The sequence below is a fragment of the Rhea americana genome, unplaced genomic scaffold (assembly GCF_003343005.1).
Source record: "Rhea americana isolate MKP2758 unplaced genomic scaffold, rheAme1 scaffold_15, whole genome shotgun sequence".
NCBI lineage: Eukaryota > Metazoa > Chordata > Aves > Rheiformes > Rheidae > Rhea > Rhea americana.
The window spans coordinates 1,460,324-1,488,170 of record NW_028185594.1 but is presented as its reverse complement, the minus strand read 5'-3'; the positions used below and the strand labels follow the sequence as shown (position 1 = coordinate 1,488,170).

Here is a 27,847-nt window from a genome sequence, read left to right as displayed (position 1 = left end):
AAGTTATTTTAATTAGTTCTTAAATATCCTTCTCTTTTTAATAATATAAACTATTGCTGTGGAAAATTTAGGGTTACAGAACTTTGCATTCACTTAAAGACTGGCTGGAGTTATTTTCCTCATAAAGAATGACAGACTAAGTGTTACATAGCTCCAGCTTAACTGTCCTAGGCTTATACTCTTCTAATAAGTGAGGCAACATATTTTAACTCTGTTTTATAGTCTGTATTTTAGATCTTTTTAGAGGAATATGATTTTATTCAACATTGGTTTTGCTAAGTCTTAAGTTTTGTAGATTTGTTAATGTAACTTGTGCCATAACTTTGCAATTAGTGTACCATAATTTTTGCAGCTAATGCTTAATACTAAAAATTGCATTTCACTTCAGGCACTAACTAATCCATATAGACTGCCCACTTGTGTTGCATTTACTAACATACTTCCTGCAACGTGAGGTTTAATAGATTTACAGTCAGCTTCCTGGGTGGTCATCTGAGCAGATTAGAAAGTACAAAGGSCTGAGCACCACCTCCTGCATGACCTTCTCCAGTGCTTCCACAAGTCAGAAGCGGCGCTTCCTTAAATCACCCAAACTAAAGCCCTTCTCCCTCCCTATGCTTTACCCTATGCTACATTAACTGCTCACACTGTACTCCCCGCTTGAGAGAGAAGCGGACCAGCTACACAGCAAACCTCACGCTTCCCGGCCTTGGAGAATCACTGAGCCATAGGACCCCAGTGAAAGGGCTTTTCTATTGCCTTCTCCCTGGTTTGAGTCAAGACGGAGGCAAGAAAGTATTACAACCAAGCACTGTATCAAACAGCAGAAACACGCCAGTTCTTTCCACCGCAACTATTAAGTTTGAGCTGCGCAGCCTAGCATCAACCACTTCTTCATCTAAATATACCTGGATCTACAGAAAGACTAATGCAACATCTGCTGACATTAGCCATGGTGGAATTCCATTTCAGCTCAATCTGCAGATGGCCAGTTAACCATGCTTTTGCTATGCCACAATGCTGCAAGCACGGAGGTGGTCAAAGAACTGTACTAAGATCTTAAATGTTGCCAGCCAGTTGCACCTAATGTTAAAAGCTTCAAGAAGTCTAAAAGAGTATGTTAAAATATGAAGTCTGTGCAGTGGTAGAACTCAGTACTTCACACTGTTAGTGTACCACATCAACATTAAAATCCAAGGATTTCATCTTATTCATGCATTTAAAAGATCTTTAAGATTTTGCGTATTTTAATGGGTCCCAAAATATCTCAAACCATAACATGCAATTCATTGTGGCTAATTACATAAAGGCTGAAGTAGTAGGAAGATGTAATCATATTTATGTTCTCCTAAGGACAGAAAAGCAACAACACAAGAAAGTAGCCAGCTGCACTGGGCCTCATCTGATCATCGAAACAGAACACATCTGTTTCCCTGGACATATCCCATTCTTGTGGTGTTACACCAGGTGTTCGCTTTTGCTATAAAAGCAAACACATCATGCTCTAAAATATAAGTAGTAAGACACTAGTTATCTGGCTGACATATCCTCCTTCAAAAAGAGAAATTGGTGAGACTTTCAAATATTGGTTCTGTTTCTGCACATCTTCAACCACAATTAAGATTTATTCAATACACCGGCATTTTTAAATCAATATACTGCATATATATCAATATACTGCAATATACCACCAAGTTTTACAGATCTTTGCAATTGAAATTTGTACACATACTTCAAAACTGACCGTGTATTGTTAGGTTCAAATAAGAGAGGGCAGCTTTTCTGCATTCATATGCAGTGACCTTTCCTTAGACTATGACAATTCACGCCAGATAAGGTACACCCTCCACTTTCTATGTCACTGGCCATACAAAATTTAAAACAAACTAACGGAAGGTAGCTTTCTTTTCTCCCTTCTCTTTTCTGAACAGCCACTATTGTAACCTAGTACCAAAGATCTCAAAGTAACCACAAATCCCAGCTGTCTTTTCTGTTTCCAGTACGCTCTACCTTGTCTTTTTTAATTTATTTTCATGGAAAATGAATTATAAGAATCAGGTTAACAGTATTCCTTCACAACAGAAGGCAAAAAACTAGTTTATCCTGGATCTGCTATACAGTGAAACAAGCCAGCAGCCATAATTAAGAGGTGGACGTAATCGGTTTCAGCTGGCACCATGACATAGCATCTTAAAATTTTGTCACTTACCCATGAATCCCAGTAACAAGAAAGATAAGGTTGCCGTTGATCTTGGTACAGTTTATGAACTTGTCAATGTTGCTGGAATCCACCGTCTGAGCTGACACTAAACTCCCTGTTCCAATGCCATCACACGCTGCCAAAACAAGGAGTTTATGTAAAGAACTAGGAAAAACAATTACTGAGTCAGAACATGTTGGCTCTCTAGATACCACTCCATTTCTTCCACTCCATTTCTTCCAGAGATAACGCAACAGCAATGTGTTAAAAAGGCACTCCTTACCGATATTCTCAAATAAGTACGTGCAAATTTTTGAAGCAAACAACATGCTCGTGCGCTGTGTACCTGCCAAAGAAAGGTATCCTGGCGAACAGGTTAAGGTGTTTCACACTGATCCAAACACATTTATGAACCCCACAAACTCCCACTTAAGTCAGCTACAGACAAATGCTCGATGACTGAGCTCAGACTAGGACAGCCGCATCATATCTTTGTGCACAGTTCATCGTAGAAACTAAGGGGTCCTAATGTTGCTAGCTCAATAGGCCACCTTTGCCCAGGTGGACCTGTGAATTTGACTATTCACATGCCATAACGTCCTTCAGAAAGGAAAAACAAATCCTCTCTCATCATCTCATTAGATAAATCAGTGCGACCTAGAGAAGAAATCCTGTTAACAAACTTTCCTGTGTGGCCTTGTAACTCAGAAGTTGTACCCTCTGGGAAACGCGATGCATCCCTGAACAAAATCTTCCCACCTTCCATCAGACAGCATTTCTGTCTTGCTAACTGGACTCATTTAATGGCAACTATCTGCAGCACACCTGAACCCTTCACATACAAGTGGTAACTTTCCTCCTTCCCTTTGGGTAAGGGTAAGAGCTTGACAGGACCATGAGGTGCATACTTTAATACATGCAACGCCATGTATCTGCGATAAAGTTCTTTACCACAACGAGACTGAAGAGCTGGACACTGTGTTCACACAGAGTTAAGTCACTATCCAGCCTTGGCAGAAGTGTCTGAGTCAGTCATATAGAGTGACTCTGGATTTTCTATGTTTTAAGCAGTTCCACTGTGAATTCCTTTCCAGACATGGCTTACATTAGGACTCAAAAATGGCATAAGCCCACAAGGGAAAAACCATCAGCCCTTTGCTTCCAAGACCTTCAAACCGGAGGAAAAAGTCTCCGTAAGATCACTTGGGACAAAGTACTCTATGTATTTCAGTCTTCTCACAAGCACCATTAGGAAAAAAAAAAAAAAAAAACAACAAAAAAACACACACACTTCGTCTAAGACATTCAGAGCATAAACTACTTTCAAGAAAGGCTCTACGAAATCACTGCCTACCTTTAGGACAAATGTCAGTGCAGGGCTTGCACATCTTTATGCCATTTTCTTCAACCTCCATCTTGGAGCTCGGACATGCACGTACACAAGAGCTCGAGTCTACCACAAAGTTGTCTGAAGAAAAGGAAGTATTGACAGAAAATGARTTGGATTGAGTAATACTGGGACACGTGTTTTTGGCTTCCATGCCAGAACATATTACTTGCTTCAGCACTTCCATATTAACATTTCAGGTTCAGTGTTTTCAAAAACATCTATGCAGGAAAATCAGGCATGTCTTTTGATCTATGACAATCCATGAGCTGTCAGTCTCCCATACTCTCTCCAGCACAGGTGGGTTTTATTATCAAAGATATTAGAGGTAACAACAGCTATAGAAATAGGAGAGAAATAAACCACGATGCTCTACTCTTTCACAAACACATACACAACACTTCTGGGACACAACACTGCAGGAGATGAYGACAATTGTTTCATTTTTGCCTTGTAAAACGATAGCTGGAGGGGATTTAGACTGATCCTACCTGATTGAAAGCTTAGTAATGACAGGAAAGTTAAAAAAACCAAAAACTCACATGCCCTTTAATGAAGAATTAGGGCAAAAAAAAAAATCACATCCCTTAAGTAATGCAATATTTAACTGAATTGATATACCATGTATCTTGCTTAAAACACAAAAAACCCCAACAAAAACAAAATGAGAAACCCCAAATCACCCCCCTCCCAAAAATCACCTTTGTTAGAGAAAAAATAAGCTTTGATAGTCACAGTCTAATTCTGTTGTCAATTCTCCATAGAGATTTAAAATTTGGATTTTGCTTTGGGCTTAATTATGGTTCTATTTGTTATAAATTACCCATTCTTTTCATATGCGATTTATGTATGAAATAATTAATGCACACTACCACTGTAAATCTTGCTAATTAAAGGGAGAACAAGAATACTGTCTCCTTTATTTTGCATTCTAACTGACAGGACAGTATTAAAGGCTATGACAACGAGGACCCTCTAAAAACATTTTTGTGTTGTCTTCTGGCCGAGTATCTCAGAAGCATGTGTTTTGAGCATGTATGGGTTATTCTTTTTTAAATCCTTGATCATCTTCCAAGATAATAGTCTGGCACCCCTTCCTTGCTACACCAATTTTACTCTGGAGTTTTAAGACTGCGTTGCTGTCAGCACTGCATGCTTTTCCCTCAGAACTGCTCAGAAAATGGTTATGATAACTTTCTTTCAAACCACTGTTATTCCAAATTAAGGAAAGGGCAACAGCATCACAAAAGCATTTGGTGTCAACTGAGTACTGTTATTTTCCTGAAACAGAATTTCTATCTTCTTACAACACCACTATTTAATACAGCTTTTGGCACTATCTTAACGAGTTTAACATTGTAATGTCGCAAGTGCTGATCAAAGCATAAATGTAACAAGCGGCTGTCATGCAAAACAGAAAGCTAACCAATTCCCTTTTTTTAAAAAAGCACCACTCTAGTATAGGGCACCTGGAAAGCGTTGGCACCTCCAAATGTCATTCTTTTAAATTAACAAATGACCGAGTTATTACAGGCAGCAAGCATATGTGGCGCGACACGGCTAACAGCACTTACGTGGGCACTTTTTGACGCAAAAAGCTCCATAGGTGTACTTGGCGTTGTGATTATGCTCCAGTTGGAAGGTGGTAGGATTGTACACAAACGTCTGGGGGCACTGTGTGACACATGCTCCGCTATCATTAAAATTCATGCAGGCCTGCAAAGCAAAGGAGGAGGAAAAAAAAAAAAAGAGATTGCTCAAATCATATAGCTGCTTTTAGATTTACTTAGTTTAAAGCAGAGTCTTGATTGTTCAGAAACAGCGTTCAGAAGTATCAGCGATGAGGAATGGGATACACAGTCTCCTGATCTTCGCTTTGGCTACTCCGATTTCTTGCTAGGACCTTGGCAAATATACAGTTCATTAAAGGGAGCTCACAGAGACCCCTTAATCTGAAACACCATTTTGTGTTACCACACTTCCTACAAAAACGTAACAAAACTGTAATTTGTTTCATAACTATTGTTACCACTAGCAATCAACTAATTCACAACTCGATAGGGCATTCTAAAACTGCCAAGAGTGAACAGCTATTTATCATAGTCAGTCTAAACAAATGCTAATGACTTGTTCTTTAGAGGTCCAACCTTTTGATTTCTTACAGCATGAGTCCATAGTCCAGCTGAAAACTGAAATTCCCAATTAGAAAGCCAGGGGGATAAGAGCTTCTTTTGAGCTAGCACAGGAGGGGGTCATTTCCCTAAGTGGCACGTTTAACAAGGTCAGTTGCTTCACACACTGGGAAGAGAAAATAGGACTTTGTATCACTTAGCATTCAAGCTCAGCCACCCGCAGCTGACAGAGGACAGGGCCCTGACAAATGAAGAGGCAAGTGTGTGGATAAAAAGCGTAATGGTATGCAGGGAAAATAATTGACTATGCAAGGTTGATAATTAGTAACAGGAAAAAAACCCACCGATTTCGACATTCCTTATCGCCGCATATCGTGTCTATGGTTATAACCGCAATTTATAAAAATACAGGAGTAAAATTCACAACCAGTAAATGCCCAGCATCAAATTTCACATGAATATGAAAGCTGCAGCTTGGCCTGGATTCCTCTAGCATTTTAAGCAACCACTGCTACTGGATTCTGCTCCCCCCTTAACTCTTCTTCCAAATGCCAGGTTGCTTTTAAAGTTTCAGTCTAGGGTTGACTCTCTTCGATCCTTTTCAAGGATTCAAAAATAGCCAGGTGGCTCTGCATCGTTAAAGGGTTAGCAAGCATATCAACAAGTCCTCTTCCGCTATCACCCTGGTAGGGCTGCGGTAAAATTGCAAAAGAAATTCTCTGTTCTGCTGCTTTTACCAACAGATCTCATCTCCATTCAGATCATGAATCTACCAGAGCAGTCTGACCAGAGTAGCTTAGTTGTCATGTCAGAAGATTTTAGAAAGGAGAGAGTAATAATGTAACCAAGGAAGGATAAATCCGCTGCTGAAAGAGACAAACAGGGAGTCCCACGATGAAGTCACTACATTACAGGGAGGACTAGTTTCCATGACCCTCAGGAGCTTGCAGGTAAGCCAAACTTATCCTGCTTTTTCTGGTTCTTTAAAATGAGTACTACAAAAACTAGCAGTTTCTCACAGCTCCAGATTTATTTTACCAAGGTAAATACAGTCAGTTACTTCTTTATTAAGAACTGAATGGGAAGTCCACTCTGAACAGGGGGAGGTGTCGTTTCTCCGGTCTCACTGGGCATCAGATCAGGCCCTGCTCTGCATTTCAAGTTTTAGATGCAGACTGGTTTGGAATCCAAAATGAGACCATCTCTAAAACTTTGTTTTGACATGTTTTCTTGCAGTTAARTTGGAAAAGGATTATTTTCTTGCTTTTAGAAGGGAATACACAAATGATTTTATGACAGCATATGGAAGAGGATAGATGAATTTTACCTACAAGTATTAAAACCATATTTACAACAGGATATTATTAAAGGCTGCCATAATACACTACAGGATTTTCAGTGCATCATAAACTATACTTTTGCTTATTAATAAATACTAATTTAGTTTCCTCAACACATTTTCTACATCTACTGTTGCCTTAGCAAGCACTCTATCATGTACATGGCACCCCTCTGATGATAGTTCAGCAAACGCACAGTCAAAATAAAGCACACCACTGACACGTCAATCAAAGAGATGGCATTTTCCAGGAAGAGTCCACCTAGAAGACTCAGGAGCTTTTATTTTACAACTGCGACACTTCATACGCATTCATATTTGCATTCACATGTGCAAACTTCCAGCATTTGCTGCTAAATGCTGGTACAATGTGAACAAAAGCACAGGAGCATTCAAAAGAGAAAATCAAGTTCTCTCTCTCAGCTACAGAAAAAAAATAAGCATAGTTTTTTTTATAGCCTAAAGAGTTGCACTTCTTACCCAGTGTGTAGCAAGTAATGACTAGTCCTGAAAATTGCCACACCCCTACTGAATTTCTTTTAACATTGCTTTAGGGCCAGAAGTAAATGAGAGTAGAGTTCTGAATGTTTCCCTACTGGATCAGAACAAACATGCTAGCATGAGCTTTAGCATACGCATTTCCATAAATGCCACAATTCAGAAAATAGGACTCGTTTTCTTGTAGGCTACAGTATTACAGCAATTGTACTTTAAGTAACATGCTCTTAACCTTCTAACACGGACTCGGAAAATGTGGGTTCAACACCTTGACTTTGAACRTGCTCCTCAATCATCACATGGGAAAAATAACTGCATTTTTCCCCTTAGCTTCATCTATTTGGATTGTGAATTCCACAGTCAAGAATGCTATTTTCAAATACCTAGTCCAAAACCAACACAGAACTTCTGGCAAGCTTTGGATCAGGCATATCACATACATATTGAATATCTACTTTCATACAGCCACAATTAAACATCAGTTTTAGTAAAACCTGATAGCAAGCAAGTCAGGCCACCGCTGCATTTCGTATCTTAAAAAAAAAACAAAAAAAACAACAAAAAAAAACCTCACAGCAGCAAGAGAGTAGTAGTTAAAAATGTATATTTGAAGCACAACGTCTACCGAATATGATGTAACAGCAGGAAAGTTTCAGGTCCAGTCAGGAACAGACTCATTTTTGCCAGTTCCTTATGAACCATTTGCCTATAATATCAAAACATTTGCAACTGTCCATATCATAAGATCCCTCCTCTCCATCCTATCTGGCAGATTTTAAAAGCCGTCTCTCTTCAACGGCTCAGGCACCTCTGAAAATTCCCCTCTGCCTGCATACTTGTTCTAGGCTTGTTTAGGTATAGGTTTGCTTCCTCTGAAAACGTTAGCAAAATTTGTCTCTACAGCACAGTGTGAGGAGCTATGCATTTTTGCAACCGACGTCGGGGGCTGAGGCTGCTTGCTCTATTGCAACTAACAGACCACAAACAAGACGAATTTGGCTAGAAATATCTATGTTTAGATGGTCTATTTTTCAGTAAAAAGTCACCCCTTTCTTTTTCTCTTTCTTCACCTTAAACACAAGTATCATGTATTTGAGGTAGAGTTTATTGGAAACTACTTTCCTTCCATCTCCACTGAGAAGCAGGAACAGCAGAAAAGGTGAGTTTAAATCAAGCCTGGCAGCAATAGGAACACCTTTCACAGAGAAGCTAAATTGTATTCTTGACTTTCAAATAGAAAGCACACAGAGCAATAGTAAAGTCATGTTCAAATGCAATGATAAATACTTCTAAAAATTCCCTATCACCTCTAAAAACTAATTTTAGAAAGCAAAAGATAAAAATCAGAGAGGAGCATATTAATGGTTCCCAATCTGCATTTACAAATCTCACAAATCTGTTAATGGGGAGTACTAAATAGGTAAGTAATGTTTATGTAACGTGAAAACTACCGAATGATAACATTTGCAGTCAAAATCTGGGAGTGTATACATAAAATGTTAAAAGCRGTGAATTTCATGGATTAAAGCACAAGAATCTGCACTGTAACTGCTGGGAACAAGAAAAATGAGAACTCTCACACATACAAAGCAATCAGTGTCTTTAGGTCCAGAACAGCCTCCAGCACACTCCCGGTGRCAGCAGTCACTGACGTAGGGCCCGTAGCACCGTCCATCACACTGCTCTGCGCACACTGTCTTCGTTACTAGGAGGAGGCAGGAAAAATCAGCGTGTCAGAATCAGAACTAAAGAGAGAGAGCTCTTCAACTGCACACTAATGAAAACAATAAAGCAAAACAGCAGCATTGACAAAAAAGGACAAGTTTTAAGGTAATTGTTTCTGTGGTACTGGTCACCCTCATCCTCTGTAATACCTCCTGCAGGAACACTGCTAGGGGACTACGAGGGAAGAATTAAGGTGTTTGCTCTTACCTTTGGAGCATCAGGCAGAACACCAAATTTCATATTATTAAAGTTCTAGAAACAGCTAACAGAAGGATATCAGAGAAAAACACAAAGTAACTGAACAGCCTGCCAGTTCCATGTGATTTCCCCCTCCCCCTGAAGAACTGCAACTCTGAGCACAAAGCATGCAGAAATTCAGAGTGAGGCCAGCAGTCTCAGAGCCAAATGCTGCTCTCAGTGGCAATCAATGTGACAAACAGGCAAGGTAGTAACAGAACAGAATACAATCTGCGGTTTGGAACACATTCCGAAACACCATGCATCCTTTTCTAAATAACACAATCCAGCCTCTATTCCTAGGGAAACGACTATATTCTACCAAATGGCAAGCACAGCGATTAAAGCAGCACCACGCTGCTGCACCTCAGTGCTTAGTCTTAGACAGAGGACAGTCAACAAGGGGAGTCTCTTTCTCCCCTCACCCAGCACTTCAGTATTACCATTTCTTTTAGACATTAGGTAGTGTGGCACTAAGAGTTGCATCAACAGAAGAACAAATCTTTCCTGAATGACTACAGGGAGCTACAGCTCAGCGCAATGACTTTCGTATCACAGAGCAACAAAAATTTTGCTAGCCCCGTAGGTCTGGCCCAATTAAACTGGTGATGGATGAATCGGTAGCCCACAGCCTTGTGATCAGGTTCACACTTTGACCTAGGTGCTGTTTCTCATTCCCTAGGTCCTGGCCATCCTTTTCTAAGTGAGCACTCAGAGACCTTTTAAAAGGAAATACTTATACTGAACATATTCTATTATATTTATATATAGCGTTTATATTGAATATATTTCAAAGGAAACAGTTACATTGAACTAGTTGCAACTGGTTGAAGTGTTCAGTAATATGCTGGAGAAGTTCATTGAGGATTTGGCCATTTTTGTACATACAATTTTAAAATAATTATGTATATATAAAATATACCTATATATGTATGTACGTATATATCTACAATGACTTGACTTTTCTACAAACTCATACAACTACTCTGTACAAGCACCTGCAAGGAAGAATCCCAGCACACTTTATGAAGATAAAGTATAAAAATTGACAACCTCTGAGCAGAAAGCTGGCCTCTTCATCCACAGCAATTTGCAGGTGGTGATTCCAGTTGAAATAGAAGCACTGAATAGTCTAGGTGCAGGCTATAGCTTATGCTTTTTATCGTCAGGGAAGAGAAATTAGTACTTTCCATGCTATACAGACCACTACTTACAGCATGTCAGTAAGTTGTACTGTCAGCTGTATTTTGACAAGCAGCAGGGATGTCACACATCTATAATTAACCTTTACCAATTATTTTGTTCAAAGCGTTTCACTGCTTCTCTATGGAAAACACTTTTCAAGGGGTCAGAGAATGCAAAAACCCTTCCAACTTTCTGCTCTGTTCCACTATTTAACATATCGTTGGCTCCTTTTATAAACATTTTCCAATACGAATTCCCTCCACTGCTTACTGGAAAAACTTCAAGTAATGCCAAAGCCTCTCAATATCCTCAATACTTATTTAGGAAATAAAAATATAAATGATGGCTTCTGTTTGCTTATTTACAACCTAACGAATAAAGCAATGCACGTTTTGATTAATCCTCTCTTGCTGATACCAGACACAAACTCAGAGACAGAAAAAACTTTTTTCGCACAAGGCGTCAAAATGGCTCCCAAGCCCTCACAGCAGAAGGCAGCCAAGGGAGGACCCGGGAGAGAGCTCATCCGAGCCGGCCGCACCGTGGACAAAAAGCAGGTTTGAAAAACGATCGCCTCCCTGCCCCAGGGACTGGTGCCCAGCCCTGCTGCCAAACCGCAGCCGCTACCCGCYATCTTCCCTTCGCCTCACGAAAAGCCGCCATGCCCAGACCCTCCCTCACCGCGCATGCTCCACGCCCGCAACCCCCCCACACTGAGCATGCTCAGTGCTGCCAGCCCTCACTGAGCATGCTCAGTGCTGCCAGCCCCTCCCCACTGCACATGCTCAGTGCTGCCAGCCCCTCCCCCCACCACCACTGAGCATGCTCAGTGCTGCCAGCTCCTCCCCTGCCTTCTAGAAGGTTCCATGTCAGGGCATAGGCAGTAGCCAGGGTCCCCTCAGCAGCRTTCTCCCTGTCCCAACAAAAGCTGCAGCTTACAGCACACTGGCAGTGCAATTTCTTTTTAAGGCACAGCTCATGGTAGAGGTTGAGTGCCTACAAGCCAGACTTCAGGTCAATACAGTTTACGCTATTTCAACTCAAAAGAAAGGAGGATGTGACCGCATGCCATGGCTGCGGACTGGGAAGGTGCTGTCAAAAAGCATTCCTTGCCCATGCTCCCGCAACCTGAAAAATTCGGGTGTGAAGCAACTCTGTGAGGAAAATTAGCATGAGGCACACAATGAGTTGCAAATTAAAGTCATCCCTTTCCCGTAGCCTCAGGAAGCCAGGGTAGCGCTCAGCGCATCACACAAAGCGGTYGATCCTTTGGTCGCTCACTTCTGCCTCTGGCAGCCTTTCAGGGCTTTCCCTCTCTCCTGCAGTCCCTCCTCTGAGGACCACGAGCCCCGCTGAACATGGGTAATCAAGACGTCCACCCTGATGATGCTTGAACCTTGCTTCCCTGGGCAGATGCTTTCCCGGCAGACGGCCGGAGAAGACTTCTGAACGGGCAAAGAGGCCAAGGCCCGGCTGCCAGTGCCACGCTACCGGCTGCAAAGACTCCTCCACCACTGTCTCCCCCCAAAGCAAGGCAGAGAAAGCCAAATCCTCTATTCGGATGGAAGGAACCAAGAGACCTGCCCTTGCCGTGCCCGGCATCCGTGACCCGCAAGCCACGTTAACCACTCCCCTGGAGCAGTCGGTAAAGGAGGAGGCACAGTCAAAGCCATGATCTATGTATTTTAGGATTACACATTTCTTTCAGGCCGAGCTGCAGATAATAGTGCTTCCCTAGGCTGAGTGGTTTAAAGAGCCGTAGGAAACGAGCTCCGACAACAGCAATGGATTTAAGCAATTTACTGACATCTTTTCAGCAGTTTTCACACTATTAGGACAAAATCTCCTAAATTATTCACCCTCTTCTAAAGCCTCACTCTAGGGCTTGTGTCATATATAGTGTTACAGATACCATTTTTCCCCAAATTCCTTACATTATTAAGAGACTACAACAATTTATTCCAGCATATGTTTCCTTCAAAAGAAAGCAGAACATCCCCAGTGCAGCGACTGATCTGGAGAATTATCACCCTCTTTTCAGCGCACTACTTAAATACAGTGCCTAGAGTAAGTGCATGCTCTGCTTGTGGTTAGGCACCTGTTTAATGAGGGCCTCTACCATGTTACTCAGAAAAGAAAACATTTTGACTTTTCCCCAAGACTCAAAAGTTAAAGTGGTCTGCAAAATTTACAATTACAGCAAGAGTCTGTCGCTGTTCTTCCCTAATTGTTTATTTTACTAGGGAAAACAAACAATGCCAACAGAAATGCCAACATTTCATTCTAGGAAAAGGCCACAGCATACCTCATTTAGCTGCTGGTTCGCTGCATGCTGTATTTGCATCATAACWGCTATTGAAGGTCCAGCTCTGAAGAGGAGCTGTCAGATACCTTCAGCGGCACTTTACACAAAACCAGAAAAAAAGCTTAGGTCTGAATATTTTTAAGGATCATATTCCAGACAGTTGGCAGCAAAGGGGTTTCCCAGAAGCAAAACMAATAAAAGGCAGTAATATCTACTGTTTGAAGTCCTGAAACAATCTGATTCCAGTAAACGTAATTCAACAATTCAACTTCCTGCTGTCATTATCGTGGGGTAACCCTAGAGAAAATAAGCATAGCTGCACAGGTTTCAAACGATGGCAGTTCATGTTTTATAACCTTCCTCCAAACGCAATCAATGTGTATAGCTATGAATCAAGACTTATCCAAAAAAGGTGATACGTAAAGATGAATATTTGCTTCAACTCCCAAGACATCAAACTATATATTCAGTCATCTCATCTAGGATTCCTCCTCATCGCAAAGACACAGAGGGGGGCGCAAGACATAGCTACAAATGATTTACCAAGCTAGTTTAGAGTTAGTGTATTTCAATCAAAATAGCCAGGCCTGCATGGCAGTGTGAGATAGCTTGCAAAGCCGTACACAGCACAGCCTCACGGATGGATGGGGAGGGAAGGCTCGAGGAGCGACAGGGCCTTGAGCTGAGGACGCAGGGAAGTGCTCCCAGGGAACATCACTTTGCCTGGGGGCTGCAGCAGCCAAGGATCACTGCAGCTCCAAGGTGAATAGGAAGGACTGTGGCTGCTGGGTGGCTCCTGCAAGAGACACATGGCTCAAGATAGTGCTGGGAAGGGAGCAGGGATAGATGGGGAGGAACCAGGCAGGAGCAAGCTAGGGCAGCCCTGTGGCAAGCTGAGAGAGAACAGCGGAGCAACACTGAGGTCTTCCTCCTCCTTTTAATGTACGTGGCTATTATTTACAGGGCAAGCTCATGGACAGTGTTGACGGCTGGTCTTTGCAGCAACCCAGACGTGTTTGCGAGGTCCAGGTGGAGTTTGGGCAGGGGACAACTAAAAGCACATGAAGTGCCAGGATACTTGGCTCTCCTTCACGCAGAGCAACATAGCGGGGAGGAGAGCCTTCACTAACCTGAACTCAAGTCTCAAGTTTCAAATCAGATTTTTGAGGGTCAGCACAACTACCTGCCCTGAGGCCCGCTCATGGGACGTGGGAGTGCGTGTGATCCGCATTGCCACGGCCAAGGCCAGGACTGCGAAGGACAGCGGCAGACGCGACGTTTCTGACGAGAYGTGCCACCGCACCGGGGTCCTCCTCTGGGGGAGGGGATACAGAAAGCCTGTTGTCAATCCTTTACTAGTATTTCCTTGTGAGAGCAATAAACTGTGTTGCGTATAGGGTGGAAGGGGTGCTTCATGTGTGTGCGCAATTAATCAGTCTTTCTTATTGTTTCCCTTACTCTTTAATTATGTCAGAGCGCTATAAATCTATGAGGGAAAAAATGGGAAGTAACTGAAATCAATGAAAAAGTCTTATGAACATGCAAAGTTATTAGTGAAATACAAGGATTTTAATTAAAGATGCTGGCTTGAAGCAAAAATGCTGGGTTGCCCTGATTGATCGAAGCTGCTGGTTCAGCTCTTTCCATCTCTCCCACTAGGCTCCTGCTTGCCTTTTTTTGCTCTAATTGGGTACTTACTGCATCGGCACCTTCTTTTTCTAAGCAAGATCAGCTGCACAAAGACTGTATAAATACAATTATGCTCAGGCCAAACTCCTGCACAAATACACAGACATGCAGCATTTTACGTTTGCCGATTGTTTATATTTCAGATTTGATTTAAAGCCTCTTTGCCTTCTTTGCATTGCCTTAGTTGGAACTATATTTTAATATAGATTGCTCTCTTTTCCTACAGTTATGTTTCTTTAGGACAAAGTACAGAATCTGTTATTTTAATAAGCTGATGTATTTAATTTATAAAAGTTTCAATTTCTTTTCATGTGTGAAGGAAAAAAAAATAGACATCAACAACAAAAGCAGTAACAACCTAAGGATAGATTTTTAAAATTCGAGTAGTAACTTCCACAAGTTTTGTCCCTGTGTGTTTAAAGTGGTTTACATTCTATTCAGCAGATGCCAAATGCCCTTTGGAAAACTTTTTTTTTTTTTTTTTTTTTAAAAAAACCAATTTCCAACTTAGCCCATCCTGATACTGAAGCAAAGAATACCCTCTAACTTAAGTGTCTGATATTAATATTTACTAATATTTTAATTAAAAAACAAAAGCAGATTGTTAAATGTATAATATAGTACCCTGAAATTATCTCTTCTCTTCCCCTTAATGGGGCAGCTTATTAAAAGTTCCCTATTAATTGCCTTCTTATATACATAAATTTTCATTTCACATTTAGAGGAACATTAGACAGACTTAGATGCAGGTGGTGTTTCAGACAGATTTGAATATACAGAGAGAAAAATAGCTGGAAGGCAGCATAAGCAGCAGCTAGGTAGATGCTATCYATGCAAAAACAAAAGGATCCTGTTGTTTTTTTTTCCATATGTAATTTGAAATGAAAGACAGGGATTAAGATCTTTCAGTTTTTATCCTTTTCCCAGGAAAATAATTTAAATCTTATCTTGGGAGGGGGTCTCATTACAATTTTTTGCTTCAGTGGATCAATAAAAWATAAGAAATTATTAAAATGCAGCCATGCATCTGTGAGTTCTGTTTCTAGGAACAAATTATTTTGACTTTGGGCTGTAGTACTGTAGAACCATTTTCTTGCATAGGTTTGAAAGGCGAGCATCCTTCAATGTGACTAGGTTAGGATATATGCCGTTTTTGTGATACCATTCATCCCATCTCCAGCTTGTATCTAAGAATATCATTTATGAGCTTGAAAGTCAGGCATGTTTTTTAAAAAAAGTCAGAAATGAAGGCAGCAAAAGCACAACACTACTTAGATTTTTATATTTTGAGTTCTTGTTCTTATTCTTTGCTACAAACAATTTGCAGAAAAACAAGTTTTGAAAAAGTACCCTAAAGGTTATGAAGAATTGGCTGTTGCCAGCCTAGTATCAAATCAATCTTTTCTTTAAATTTGACTGTTTACCCAAGGTGGCGTAAGGTGGGGGGAGGGGAGAGGGAGGCAAAGTGTGCAACAAAAATTAACTCGTTGTCCCTGATAATCAGAGGCTGCAGGGATCTAGACTGATAGTGTGCTTGAAGGGAAAGGGGCAAAGAGCAGCTATTTCAAATTAGATATGTGCGATCTGTATATCTTCCTGGAAGTTAGATAACRTACACCTTTCTACAGTTTTATTATTTTAATTCCACAGTCACGCCTTAGCCTGTCTCCGCTGTTCCAACTTGAAAGGGCGGTCGTCAYGAAGAGAGAGAGCTGTCACTCCAGGAGCAAATCTGCTGTACAGCTCTGCTAAGCTCCTGACTTCAGAACAACACTGCAGATAAGTTTTGCTCTCTCTGGTATTACTACGCTAATCCACCAAATCAGTTCACTCATCTGAAAGCAGTACKTCGTAGCAGTTCAGACCTCGGAAGCTGATCGTGCAGCATGGACTTCTGTAGCCACACAGAGTCCAGCTGGACTTACCAACCCTATGTAATGCCRTAGAGGCTGGAGCCTACACCTGAGCCAGGATCATATTATCCTTATAATATATAATAGCCAAGGTATTATAATACTCTCTCATGAGCTAATCACGTAATTGTTCCAAGGCCTGAACCCAAGTTTGTAAGTCTACCCAAGTTCTTAACAGCATAATTATTTTTAGTAGACCAACAGCCCTCTCATTAGGAGAGAGAAGGAACCAGCATTAATTCTAATCTGGCCACGATATAAAAATCATTCTGCTCAGTACGGGTTCAGCTCCCGTTCCACTATGTAACTCAGTGTATAGCCTTCATGTAAGGAAGCTTTTTCAGCACTGACTTACTTGGGGCATTCATAAAGATTGCCAGCAAAGTAGGGAGATGTGCTAGTTCAAGCCAGGCCAAAGAAGAATCTGCTTAGTATCACTATACCTGGCTCATTAAACAGTTATTCCTACAACCTTGCCCTAAAGCATTTTTAATCACACCAGCATGTAAAGTCCAGCATGAAACAGTACTATAAGAACGCGTTAACTTTTGTGGAGTTTTAACTGCCACAGGCTCTTGCCAGCAACATTAACTGATGTTTCTGAATTAAAAGCAGCACCCTGCACGGTGCAGAGCCTCTGTGGGTGCAGAGCGCAACGGTCTGTGCCCCTCACGCCACCGCAGACAGGAGCTCAGCTTCGACTCCCTGCCAGTGTTTGCACAACATTCACGTCAAACTATTTGACGCTTCTAATTTCCTGTTATCTCACATCCCAAGCAGCCAAAAAGTATCCACCAAACAAACAAATAAACCCCAACAGGTATAGTTGCACTATTTCTAATATTTTCAACAAAAAAAAAAAAAAGATGTCATTGTGTCATCCTCAGTTCAGAGTTGTTTGGCGCACTGGCTCGATAGTGGTTGATCTGTCCCACTCATATCTACAACTGCTCAGCCAAGGAAACAAGCACAAGCTAGAACAGTGAGATACCAGCAACCATTTGATTTCCTAGGAAGAGTGACACCAGTAAACCCAATCAATTTCCACCACACTCCATTACAAAGGAAGAAAATGTAAAGGATACCTCTCTGCCTGTGGGAAGGAAAAGAACCCTGTAGGAAAAGACAGCTCTAAACTTTCTCCTCTTTCACATTTGCTAATGCTGCGACTGCACTTCTGACTCCTTAGTGCCAGTGAGAACGGGCTGAAAGCACACAAGRAAGAAACTCTCTCGATGTAGTTCTCCCTCTTTGTTCATTCACTTTAATGCTCTCTGAATTCAAGACAGATGGACATTGTGACCAAGCCTTCATTTACTACTTCACAAAAACCCATTATTCTCTCTTTCAGTAGAGCTCAAACACCTTCTGAAGGAACCTTATTATAAAGAGGTACGTTATTATAAAGAGAACAATTCTGCAAGATAACTATTACTGCTAAGTTCCCACTAAAATTAACAGAATATTTTGGCATCAGAAACCTTGCAGTGTCAGGCCATCCTTAAAARATTTCGGGATCTGCCTTGTAGTTTTTTGTATTTTTGTGGGATTCATCTCAGTGTATTCCAAAATAACCATTAATAATCTCAGAAGTCATGCTCTATTTGCCACCAAGAAGTGAAAATTTTACTTTTTTTTTTTTGGTAAAAACATATGGAGAAAAACCTTAAAATATTTCTTAAATCATACTAAAGGCAGAATTTATAGCTTTCCTTTCCAATTAAAGAATCTTTACACCATTTTCAAGTCCCTTATTTCTCAGAGTCTTGCATACTTACAAGTCTGGCAGTGATTCTCTGTGGGTCCCCAGCATCGTCCAGTGCATGACTTGTGGCATCGCCCACCTTCAGGGCAGAAGAAAAGAGAGAGAGATTAGAAATTTGGCTTGCTTTCCTTCTTCAGCCTCCAGAGCCTGCTCAAGGGAAGAAGCCATCTCTGTCTTAGGAGGCTTCTTTTGCATTGCCCAGGTTGAAACAGTGCCTATAAAAAAAGAAGTAGAAAAATAACCAGAATTGGTGTCAAATGTATACGAAGTTAAGGTACTTACCGTAGTGCTTTACAGCTGAAATCCCTCTCTGCTATGTATAATGACTAGAACATTTTAAAACTAAAAAAAATGACTAACATAGGAGTGAGCAACAATTTCGTTTTCCAGTGCTATTAGGATAACGGTTACTCTGTATGTCCTAAGTAAGACCCTMTAATTCCTCCGTAAGAAAATGACATTCTCTGTGCTGGAGAGAATAAGCAATTTCATCTGACCAACATGGCAATAAAGCCAGCAAAGGAACAGGATTTTAGAGATGATGCCCAACAAAGCCTGTACACATGCCAAGGAGGTTAGTCCCCCAACAGAAAAGGAAGCCAGAGTGTTTTCATCATAAACTGCAAACAGAGGATGAGGAAGTGTTAGCAACAGGGCATGCCTTTATAAACCACCTTGTAATTAGGGACTTGAAACCACCTGGGACAGAGGAGGGAGTTGAATTCACACCTTCCATTTCAGGGCTAAATGCTAAGCACTAAGCAAGGAAAGGGAAAACAGGCAGGGCTGGTCCTGGCACATTCTCCTCTAACTGACATAARCACTGCTAAAACTACAAGCAGTCTTTATCTCTGCTCTTTTTACCACAGAACCCTAGCCTCATCTTTGATTTAAGTTTTTCATTTGATTAAACACTGAATACTATTGAGAATCTATTAAGCAAATTTCCACATCGAACCAGATCCAGAAGCTGAAGACATCAGGAACCTTTCAACCTCACGGTAGCAGCCATTGCTGTTAATACTGCCCCATTGCACTCTGCACTGAATCAGATACTTTCCACGTGCTCTAACTCTTGGACGCGCTGTTGGTTTAAATGCAAAAAGGTCTCTCAGCTGAGGCTGAACCACCTCAAAAGAAAACATTGCTCCTCTGCTTGCAATGTACTTATAACTAGGATATGTTAAAAATTTGAGCAAAAAGAAGAGAGTTGTTATTATTGTGTAAAGTTGGACTTTATGTCACTACTTCTTCAAAACCAGTGTTCTTCACTCTGATACTTGCACAGCATTGATGGCACTATTGATTACGTGTGTGGTAATTACCCACTGTGTGCCAACTACCTTGTTAAAACTATTGGCTCCTTGCTACGCTCGTGTTCATTTAAAGCAATTATACTTGGGACTCGTTGTTGCTGATATCACCAGCCCATAATTTGCTGTCACATTCTGCCATCTGTTTATTTAGATCACAAATGCATTATAACTACATAATGCAAACTCATTCTGGCTGACGGAGGGACTCCATCTGGCATGAATAATGCAACTTTAATCAGTAATAGTGATTATTATTGCTATTAAGAGGCTACTGTAGCCCTGCGCAGAAAGCTAATACATCAAAATTGATTTTATAAGAATGGAAATTTAAGGAGACGGTAAGGCAAACAGCAAAAACGAGGAAGAATTTTCACAGAAAAGCCCCTCGGTAAGATACAGTTTGTTTGCTGGTTTGGGTGCTCACCCAACTGAATAAAAATCGCTCCCATGAAGTGGGTTTTACAAACTGGCTGTCCCTGACCAACAGRGCAGGCAGGAAGGGGTAGGGCCCCGGCTGCACGTTCAGACAACCTCTCCGCCCCTGCCTTAGCTCGCTCCCCGCCTGAGCATCGCTGACGATCTCTGAGAAACGGGCGAAGCTGGGGAGGAGGCTAAAACTGCCGGCAGCAGCACCTCCTGCAAGACTCTGATTCATGCACTGTTCTTGCTTATAGTCAAATCTCAGACCACAGTTAGCTCAGGGAGTCTGAAGGTTAGGGAGAAAGCTAGGAGAAGCCTTGCAGCTGGACACAGGATAAAGCATTGCAAAGATCACTGGTTAACCGCTTATTCCCAAAGGAATAAGGATGCTTCCTTATTCAGAAGGAAGCATCAGTCTGGGTGTTTCTTCTCTTTCTGTCCTGACTTCTATCTGCTCTGAAACACACGGAATGTACTGGGCTTTCTACTGCAAATTTATATAGCCAGATAACACAGAGGAAGAAACTTCAAGCATCCCTGCAAGTGACCTCTAACTATAGAGGCCTCCTACACTTCTGTAAAAGCTATACTTAAAATAAAAATCTTTGTATTCGAAAATCCTAGGCTGATCCTCAGTACGCAACCAAAGACATAMTCAGTCAACTCTACTCATCCTGGAAATAAAAGTGATCCAGCATCTTCAAAAGTCATTGTTTTAAAGAATTTTAACTCACATGCCTGCTTCCTGGTACATGACTTTGTTTGGCAGTGTCAGATGATCATCTGCATTTAAATAGAGATATTTAACAATATAGCAAGGAAAGGCTGCCAGTATTCTTTTTTCTCACTGGGAACTCAAAGTGTCTGCTTCATTGTTTTCCCTGTTCTCAGCTGCGCAGAAAACAAGGAGCTGAACTTGTAGGCAGCACACCTGTGAATKACATTATTAAAGTCTTTTTGAAGGTCAAATATATTGAGAATTAAAAGCAAAAGACAAACCTTGTCCGAACAGTGTGTCTATATTGGTTTGTTTGTTTAAAAAGAAAAATAACTTTGCTCTCAGTATGAAATGGTCCAGGTTCTGCCCTCACATAACTCAGTATTTCACCTGTTCTCTCCCACCCTAATAAGGACAKATTGCTACCCATTAAAGATCAGCTCTCTAATTCTAACACAGAAGTAGTCCCGCAGATAAGTAGCCAGGAGCATAAGAATCATTCATGTGAGGAACTGTTCTCTGGATTGTATCTAAATGTCAGGTTTAAGAGATAATAAATTTTGGCCCCAAGAATGATGAGGTCCTTAAAATAATTGTACTGCTTCTCACATAGATCTTTCCTCATATATTTCTTCTGGTATGTTTCCAAGTTACTTGTTTCAACAGCCATCACAAATAGGTTGGTGGAAGATGCAATTTTTAGATTGCAGTGAGTCAAACACAGATTTGAGTGAAATTTTTTTAAAACAATTCTTTGCATAAAACAGGCTATTCCTTTTTATTCTTTGTGTGTCTAAAATACACCGAAACCCTCTCACACACAGAAACRAGTTCTAAGAGAAATAACTAATGAAGAAATGTCAAATCATGAAAACTGTAGGAGTGTTCTCCCTTTTGTTTTAATGCAACAAAGTGAATAAAATAATAGAATTCCTTCCTATGATTCTTCCACTAGTCCTTGAGATCAAAAGATGTTGAGCGTCTTAAAGTCCTGGGGGCAATCAGCAAGACCTAAGAACACTTAGCAATAGTTTAAAAAAGCTCAAACCTTCCAAAAGGAGAAAAATCCCACCTGTGACAATTCATCACATTATGTTCTTCTTATAATCAAATAGTGTCACAAGTTGCTGGAATATGGCCAAACAAAAACTTCTGAAGGACAATACCTTATTAGTGCTACCTCACCCATTTGCTACATTCTTGTTCATTAGCAAAGGCACAAAAGAAAAAAGGAAGTTTTCTTCCCTAAGTGACATATGAAAACGAAAAACCTGGAAAAGTCTGCTGCCATTTATGGATGTGATGCCAGGCTACCCTTCTGCTCCTTAGCACCAGTACTGCTTCAAATACTTGATGACATTTTACTCTTCAGAATGCAGAGGAAAGGGGAAGGAGGTAAGAGGAGGCTTACACAATTTTTACAGGGTTTGTTATGAAATCTAAACTTAGAAAGGGCAGGTTCCYATTAGAACATGTGAATTAATTTTGCTTTGCCAAATTCCGTGCAGAAAACTGATGGCTGGACGCCCTGGCACCTTTTCCCTTGGCTGACACTAACGCAACGTGCCTTCATCGCGGGGTCTAGTGCACGGTATCACTGTTATAACACCCAATACACCGTTTTATCTGTGGGAGGCGCCTCTGCTCTCCCAGCCGGCAAACGTCACCAACAGAAAATACTCGCTTGCTAGGTTGGGGATGACCAAGGTTACTTCATCCTCATGCTACGCTGCGAATTGAGAAGGGCTTTCCTTTGGCTCCAGACTGACTGCATTATTTCAGGAAGACCAGTAAAACCACGAAAGATTAAGTTACTGACAAGGCAAGAAAAATGAAGCCTTCCTCTTAGCTCTAAGCTCAGCGTAGTGTGGAGACGAATGCTGCCTCTTCCCCACCAGCAARCCCCGCTGCCTTGAGGAGACTACTGCCAGCAGGAGAAGGAAAGCAGAAGGAAGAGAAGAAATAGTCTCACTTTGCACAAAGTYTGCATTTTAGATGGTTCCGAGCAGGTTAATAAACCATTAATAAACATTAGTATGTCTATAACACACTGATACTGAAATGTGAATAAACACAGCAGGAGAAAGGGGCTTTGATGGTTACAAGCCGTGGTTATAAGCAGCTTCTTTGTCTAACAGTCTAAAATAATTAACTATCAACRTATCTATAAATCACTTATTAGCTTCCATAAGCTACTTATAAGCTCATCCTTAACCTAAAAATTAACTCCTGTAAAAATGCTAGAGACACCGTGCAGGTGTTCCTAGATATAAATTGCCCTAAGGTCTACAAAGTTTCAGGTATACTCTGCAAGAAGAATCCTAGTCTCTTTTTTTTTCCCATTGTTTAGACGTGGCATAAGGTTTAAACAGGGTTACATGTTGTTTTCCTAACAGTTAAACAGCAGCTAAAATTTCTTAGTTTTATGTATGAAAGATAAATTTGATAGCAAAATCAAAACACAGTTCAAACACCACAGCAGAGCATTAACAGGAAATAAAGATACTATTGTTGTGATGAATTGTTCTGCCTTTATCAGGCTGCAGTGCTTTCCCTGTCCCTGTCTGACGAATCCTATTGTCACACATTTATTCATTCACACTTCTTTGTTGAGCAAAAAATCATTTTGCATTTTCTACCAGCCCTATGCTAGTCTTCAGATCTATTCTATTGATTTGAAARTTAATTACCTAACAGAGAGGCGCACACTTTTCAGGATTTCCTTTCTTTATGGCAGAAGGGACACGCCTCACAAGAGAAAGTAAAACATTTTGTAAAAGACTCCTGCAGAAATACCTAGGACTCATCTTCTCTCCCTCTCAGTAGAAGCATTACTGGATATAGAAATCTAAGGGCCAGATCCTCTACTGCAGTAAAACTCTTTGCTTTCACTGATTTCAGGTGAGTCCACCTCAGGGTATGTCACCAAATAGTTTTCCAGGATAGGATTAGTCCCTGAAAATCTTTTTTTCTTTTTTTAATTTGGGTAGATGGCAGCACTGCAGCTGACCTTCCACRTAGTATTATTGCTGCTACCCCAAAGCCTTCACGCCTAATTGACATACCTTGCCTACACATTAAAGGGCTCCCTTTATCGTGAAAGCTTGCATAGGAATCACGGCGACCATCCATCCCGTGGAAAAGCACGGCGCCTTTTGTGGACGCTACCGCTGCCCGGCAGCGAGAAGTTTTCCGGAGCCCACCCCAGACGTCCTTAATGCCAGATACGGGTATCGGCAAAACCTCTTTCTGCCTGACCGAGAGGTTGCCTTCCCTGGTGTGGTTTCTCCGAGGGCATCTCCCTCCCCAGCAACGGTCCCTTGCGGCTGCGTGGCCCATTTGGGCCCCATGACGGCGAAACTCTCTAACCATCCTTTCCACCTCCAGTCTGCCATTCAACCCCATTCAACACCTCTATCCACTCATCTTCCTCTACAGATAAGGAGAGACGCACACAAATGGAGAGGGACTCAAACACAGACAGCTGAAAAGAAACTAGCAAGGGAAATATGTGTGTGAAATGAAAACAATCTAAGAGATATACCCTGAAAGACAGGCAAAGCGAGAGATAGGGGGAGAGCGAGAAGCAGAGGCGGCGAGGAGGGAGCAGAGATAAAGCTGCACCAGCACTGAAGAAAACAGAAAGCCTGATACCAAGAGGGGATGCATTTTCATGAGTAATGCGTGATGGAGGCAACCCTGGCGTGCACACCGGGGATGGCAATCGGTTGAGAACTCTGAAATTACAGAGTATCGCTAGATACGCTGGTGGCAGACAGCTTTGATTTGGAGAAAGATTGGCCACCAGAGGTAAAGGAATAAATGGAAAGTCAAGGAGAGCATGTCGGCAGCGCCGAACGGGCTCAGGCCAGTGAATTCATATTTATCATTGACAGCTGTGGATTGATAGGAAGCTCACTGTGACGTTACTATTCAACTGCTACAGAGAAATGTCTTCAGGCCACAGTAACGGCTCAAGAAAACGACCTGAGGCCGGGGGCAGGGGGGAGGAATGAAGACACTAGTTATTTTTCTCTGCCTGAAGCAGACAGCACTTGTTAGGCTGTATGACTCGATACATTAATTGGGGGCTTAGTCATCCACACAAAATAAAAACCTTCACATATGACAGTCTAAAACTCTACACTGATTAAGCAATTAGGAGCTATTAATTATCACTGCTTTTAGCTGTTAGCACAGAGCAGTGCAAGTGAATTCCCCCCCCTGCTGTGGGGGTGAATTGTTTTCAATCAGCATCACWTGCATTTCTCAACACACACATAGGGATCCCAAGCAAATTGGGAGACACAGCCAGAAGGCTAAAAAGGTAGGTCAAGCTACACCTGCYGCTTGGTGGACTCATCAAGAACAAAAAGCCCTCAGGAATCTTTCTTTGTAATCATTATTGTTAAAAAATACATTGCCTTCCAGTAAGTCAYAGATAAGCGCACACATCCCCCGAAGACTAGCATATAGGGGCTGGCAGGGTATGCAAGCAAAGCTACTCTGGAACTGTCAAATGGAGCCAGCTCAGAAACAAAACTTAAAAAACAAGATGTTTAAATATCAAGTTGTAACGCTGCCTTACTGCATCCCGAGGGACCGAAGTACCAAGCTTGCAYGGGCTTTCCCCCAGCTGCCTGCAGGTTTTCCTCCTGCACACCAGCACCACTATTAGGAAAGAGTTGCTAGCAAGGACGAGGGTGGTGGTGRTGGTGGGAGGGGTGTACGCATCCTGTTTTCTCCTTTGCTTAGTGTGATAAAGCCAACAACCCTGCTACAGGCCGTTCTCTGCAAGGGAGAGAGCCTAAGTCATCCACCCATCCCTCCCGCAACAAAGCAGGGCCCCTAGCAAGACAGCTGGACCCAGTCCACCACCGCTCCTATGTTCCTACCCCTGCACCCAGTGGCATGGTAAGGGAAAGGGGCACGTCTAAAGATCAATCCCTATCTCCAGGTCTATTTCTGTATCTGTCTGGTGATTACTTGAAACTCAGAATTCAACAGAAGGAGTAGAAAAGCCCCTAACTCGGACCAACCTTAGCCTGGCAGCGAGGTAGTTTCCACTGGGAGGTGAGACAGAGGAGATACAGACTYGAATGCCCTCAAGGCAAAGGAGAAAACTGAACCCTGCTCTCCCACATCCTGGGGAACGCCTGGAGTTACTGAGGTATTTCACAAAAGGAGAGAAAAACCTTTCCCTATCGAGGAAAATTCAGAGTGAGAGGAAACCTGCTCTGGGAGGGGAAAGCAGATGAAACACAGGAAGTTCCATCTGAATATGAGGAAAAACTTCTTTACTGTGAGGGTGACAGAGCACTGGCACAGGTTGCCCAGGGGGGCTGTAAAGTCTTTCTCTGGACACATTCAAAACCCACCTGGATGCGATCCTGTGCAGTGTGCTYTAGGTGACCCTGCTTGAGGACTAGATGATCTCCAGAGGTCCCTTCCAACCTCAACCATTCCGTGATTCTGTGATATTTGCTCGTATCCATATTAGTACCTCCCAAAAACTGTAAGCCAGGTATCTCCTCAGAGGCAGCAGCAGACTCACAGCCTGATGCATCATCTTGGCTGAGAATTGGGCAAGTACCCTTCTTAGACACAATGTGGAGCACTGGCAGAGAAATCCCCGCATTGTTAGAGAAGATTTTCCTGGGAGGTGCTCAGCAAACTCAAAGACACATTGAAAAGTAAATGCCAAGGCTGCGGGTGTCCTTGTGCTTGTTTAATACCAACTCCTCCACCCCTCAAACACATCAGCTAAGTCAATACCACATCAGTCAAAACAATGTCCTGTGTTAATGTTCCTGCAATGCTGCCAAAGCAATAATAAAGTTAGACGAGAGGGGCATACAGTTTTCATTTTTTAAACAAAGTAATAACCTCAGAGAAAGGAAATGAGAAACTGGAATTGAAGCAGCTTTTAAAAATCATTTTACTTTTCCTTGATGCCACTTAATATTCCTAGAGCCTGGCTGGATGCAGTTAGATGTGCTAAAGTTTTAATAAACTTTTGACACAATTAGACGGAAATTTTAGAAAGCCACTCCAAAATCCCACGAAATCTGGAGTCCAGCTTTAGATAAACTTTGGGTAAGCATCATAACATGCTTATTTAACTGTAACTGCTCATTCAAAATGTATCTCTGGCTATTCGAAACAGAAACGATGATTACAACACCATTCCTGTACAACAGAAGCCCTTTCTGTTGGGAGACAATGCCGGGGTATATATGCTGCTATTTAGACTCAGGGTTTGCTGTGCACAAATATTCAATGAAAATAATCACGCAAGCAAATGTCAGACTATAATTTCATGGACAATTTTCAGCTCTCAGTGAGCAGAGGTGCTCCTATGGACATTCTGCAACCATGGTGTGGATGTAACAGAAGGAAATCAGCACGCAGAAATGTATGTAGCAATTCGTATAAAAACTTGAAAACCCTGAACTGAGCATCTTACTCTGCAAGTATTCCRAACATTGCACCTCTGCAGAAACACYTGGCTAATGAAAGCTTTTATGGGGCTTTTGAAGTAAATTACAAGCCCCTAAGTGAGGACCAGAAGGAAGATTTTGGCATGTGAAAGCTTCTTTGACTAGTGGCCCAATGAAACACAAACATGGAGCTCCTACAGAAGGGAGGGTGCAACGGGTCACAAGGGGCATACATCATACGGAGCCGCCCCAACGCTTCCTCTTCARCGCTCCGCTTCCTGCTCTCCTGCTTTCTAGCCCCCACTGCTCAGCACATGCAAACTTCCCTTCAGGTCAGCCAGCTTCAATCACGTCCAAGGCACCTGCTTGCTCATCGGAGGTGTGGATGGACCAAAGAGAAGCTTCCGAAATGGCTCTGGTTTCGAGCAGAGCAGTAGGCCAGGCTCTTTAGCCAGCCTCTCCACTAAAGCAGTGCAGGAGGTCTGGGGACAGTTCAAATTTCTGCCAAATAAGGYACATGGGACAAAATCCTTAAGAAATACAGACACGATAGGAATAAAGACTTAGGGTGTTTATGT

General features: G+C 41.8%; 1 protein-coding gene across 1 annotated transcript in view; it reads right to left on the bottom strand.

The window, feature by feature from the left end:
- Window positions 1–27,847, bottom strand: part of ERBB4 (erb-b2 receptor tyrosine kinase 4) — a 300,889-nt gene that overhangs the window by 169,549 nt on the left and 103,493 nt on the right. Inside the window, exons 5-9 of the mRNA XM_085299544.1 lie at window positions 18,389–18,454; window positions 9,143–9,261; window positions 5,162–5,303; window positions 3,555–3,668; window positions 2,210–2,336 (exon numbers count right to left, since the gene is read on the bottom strand). Coding sequence (XP_085155670.1) covers window positions 2,210–2,336; window positions 3,555–3,668; window positions 5,162–5,303; window positions 9,143–9,261; window positions 18,389–18,454 — 568 coding nt within the window. The remainder of the gene's footprint in view (window positions 1–2,209; window positions 2,337–3,554; window positions 3,669–5,161; window positions 5,304–9,142; window positions 9,262–18,388; window positions 18,455–27,847) is intronic.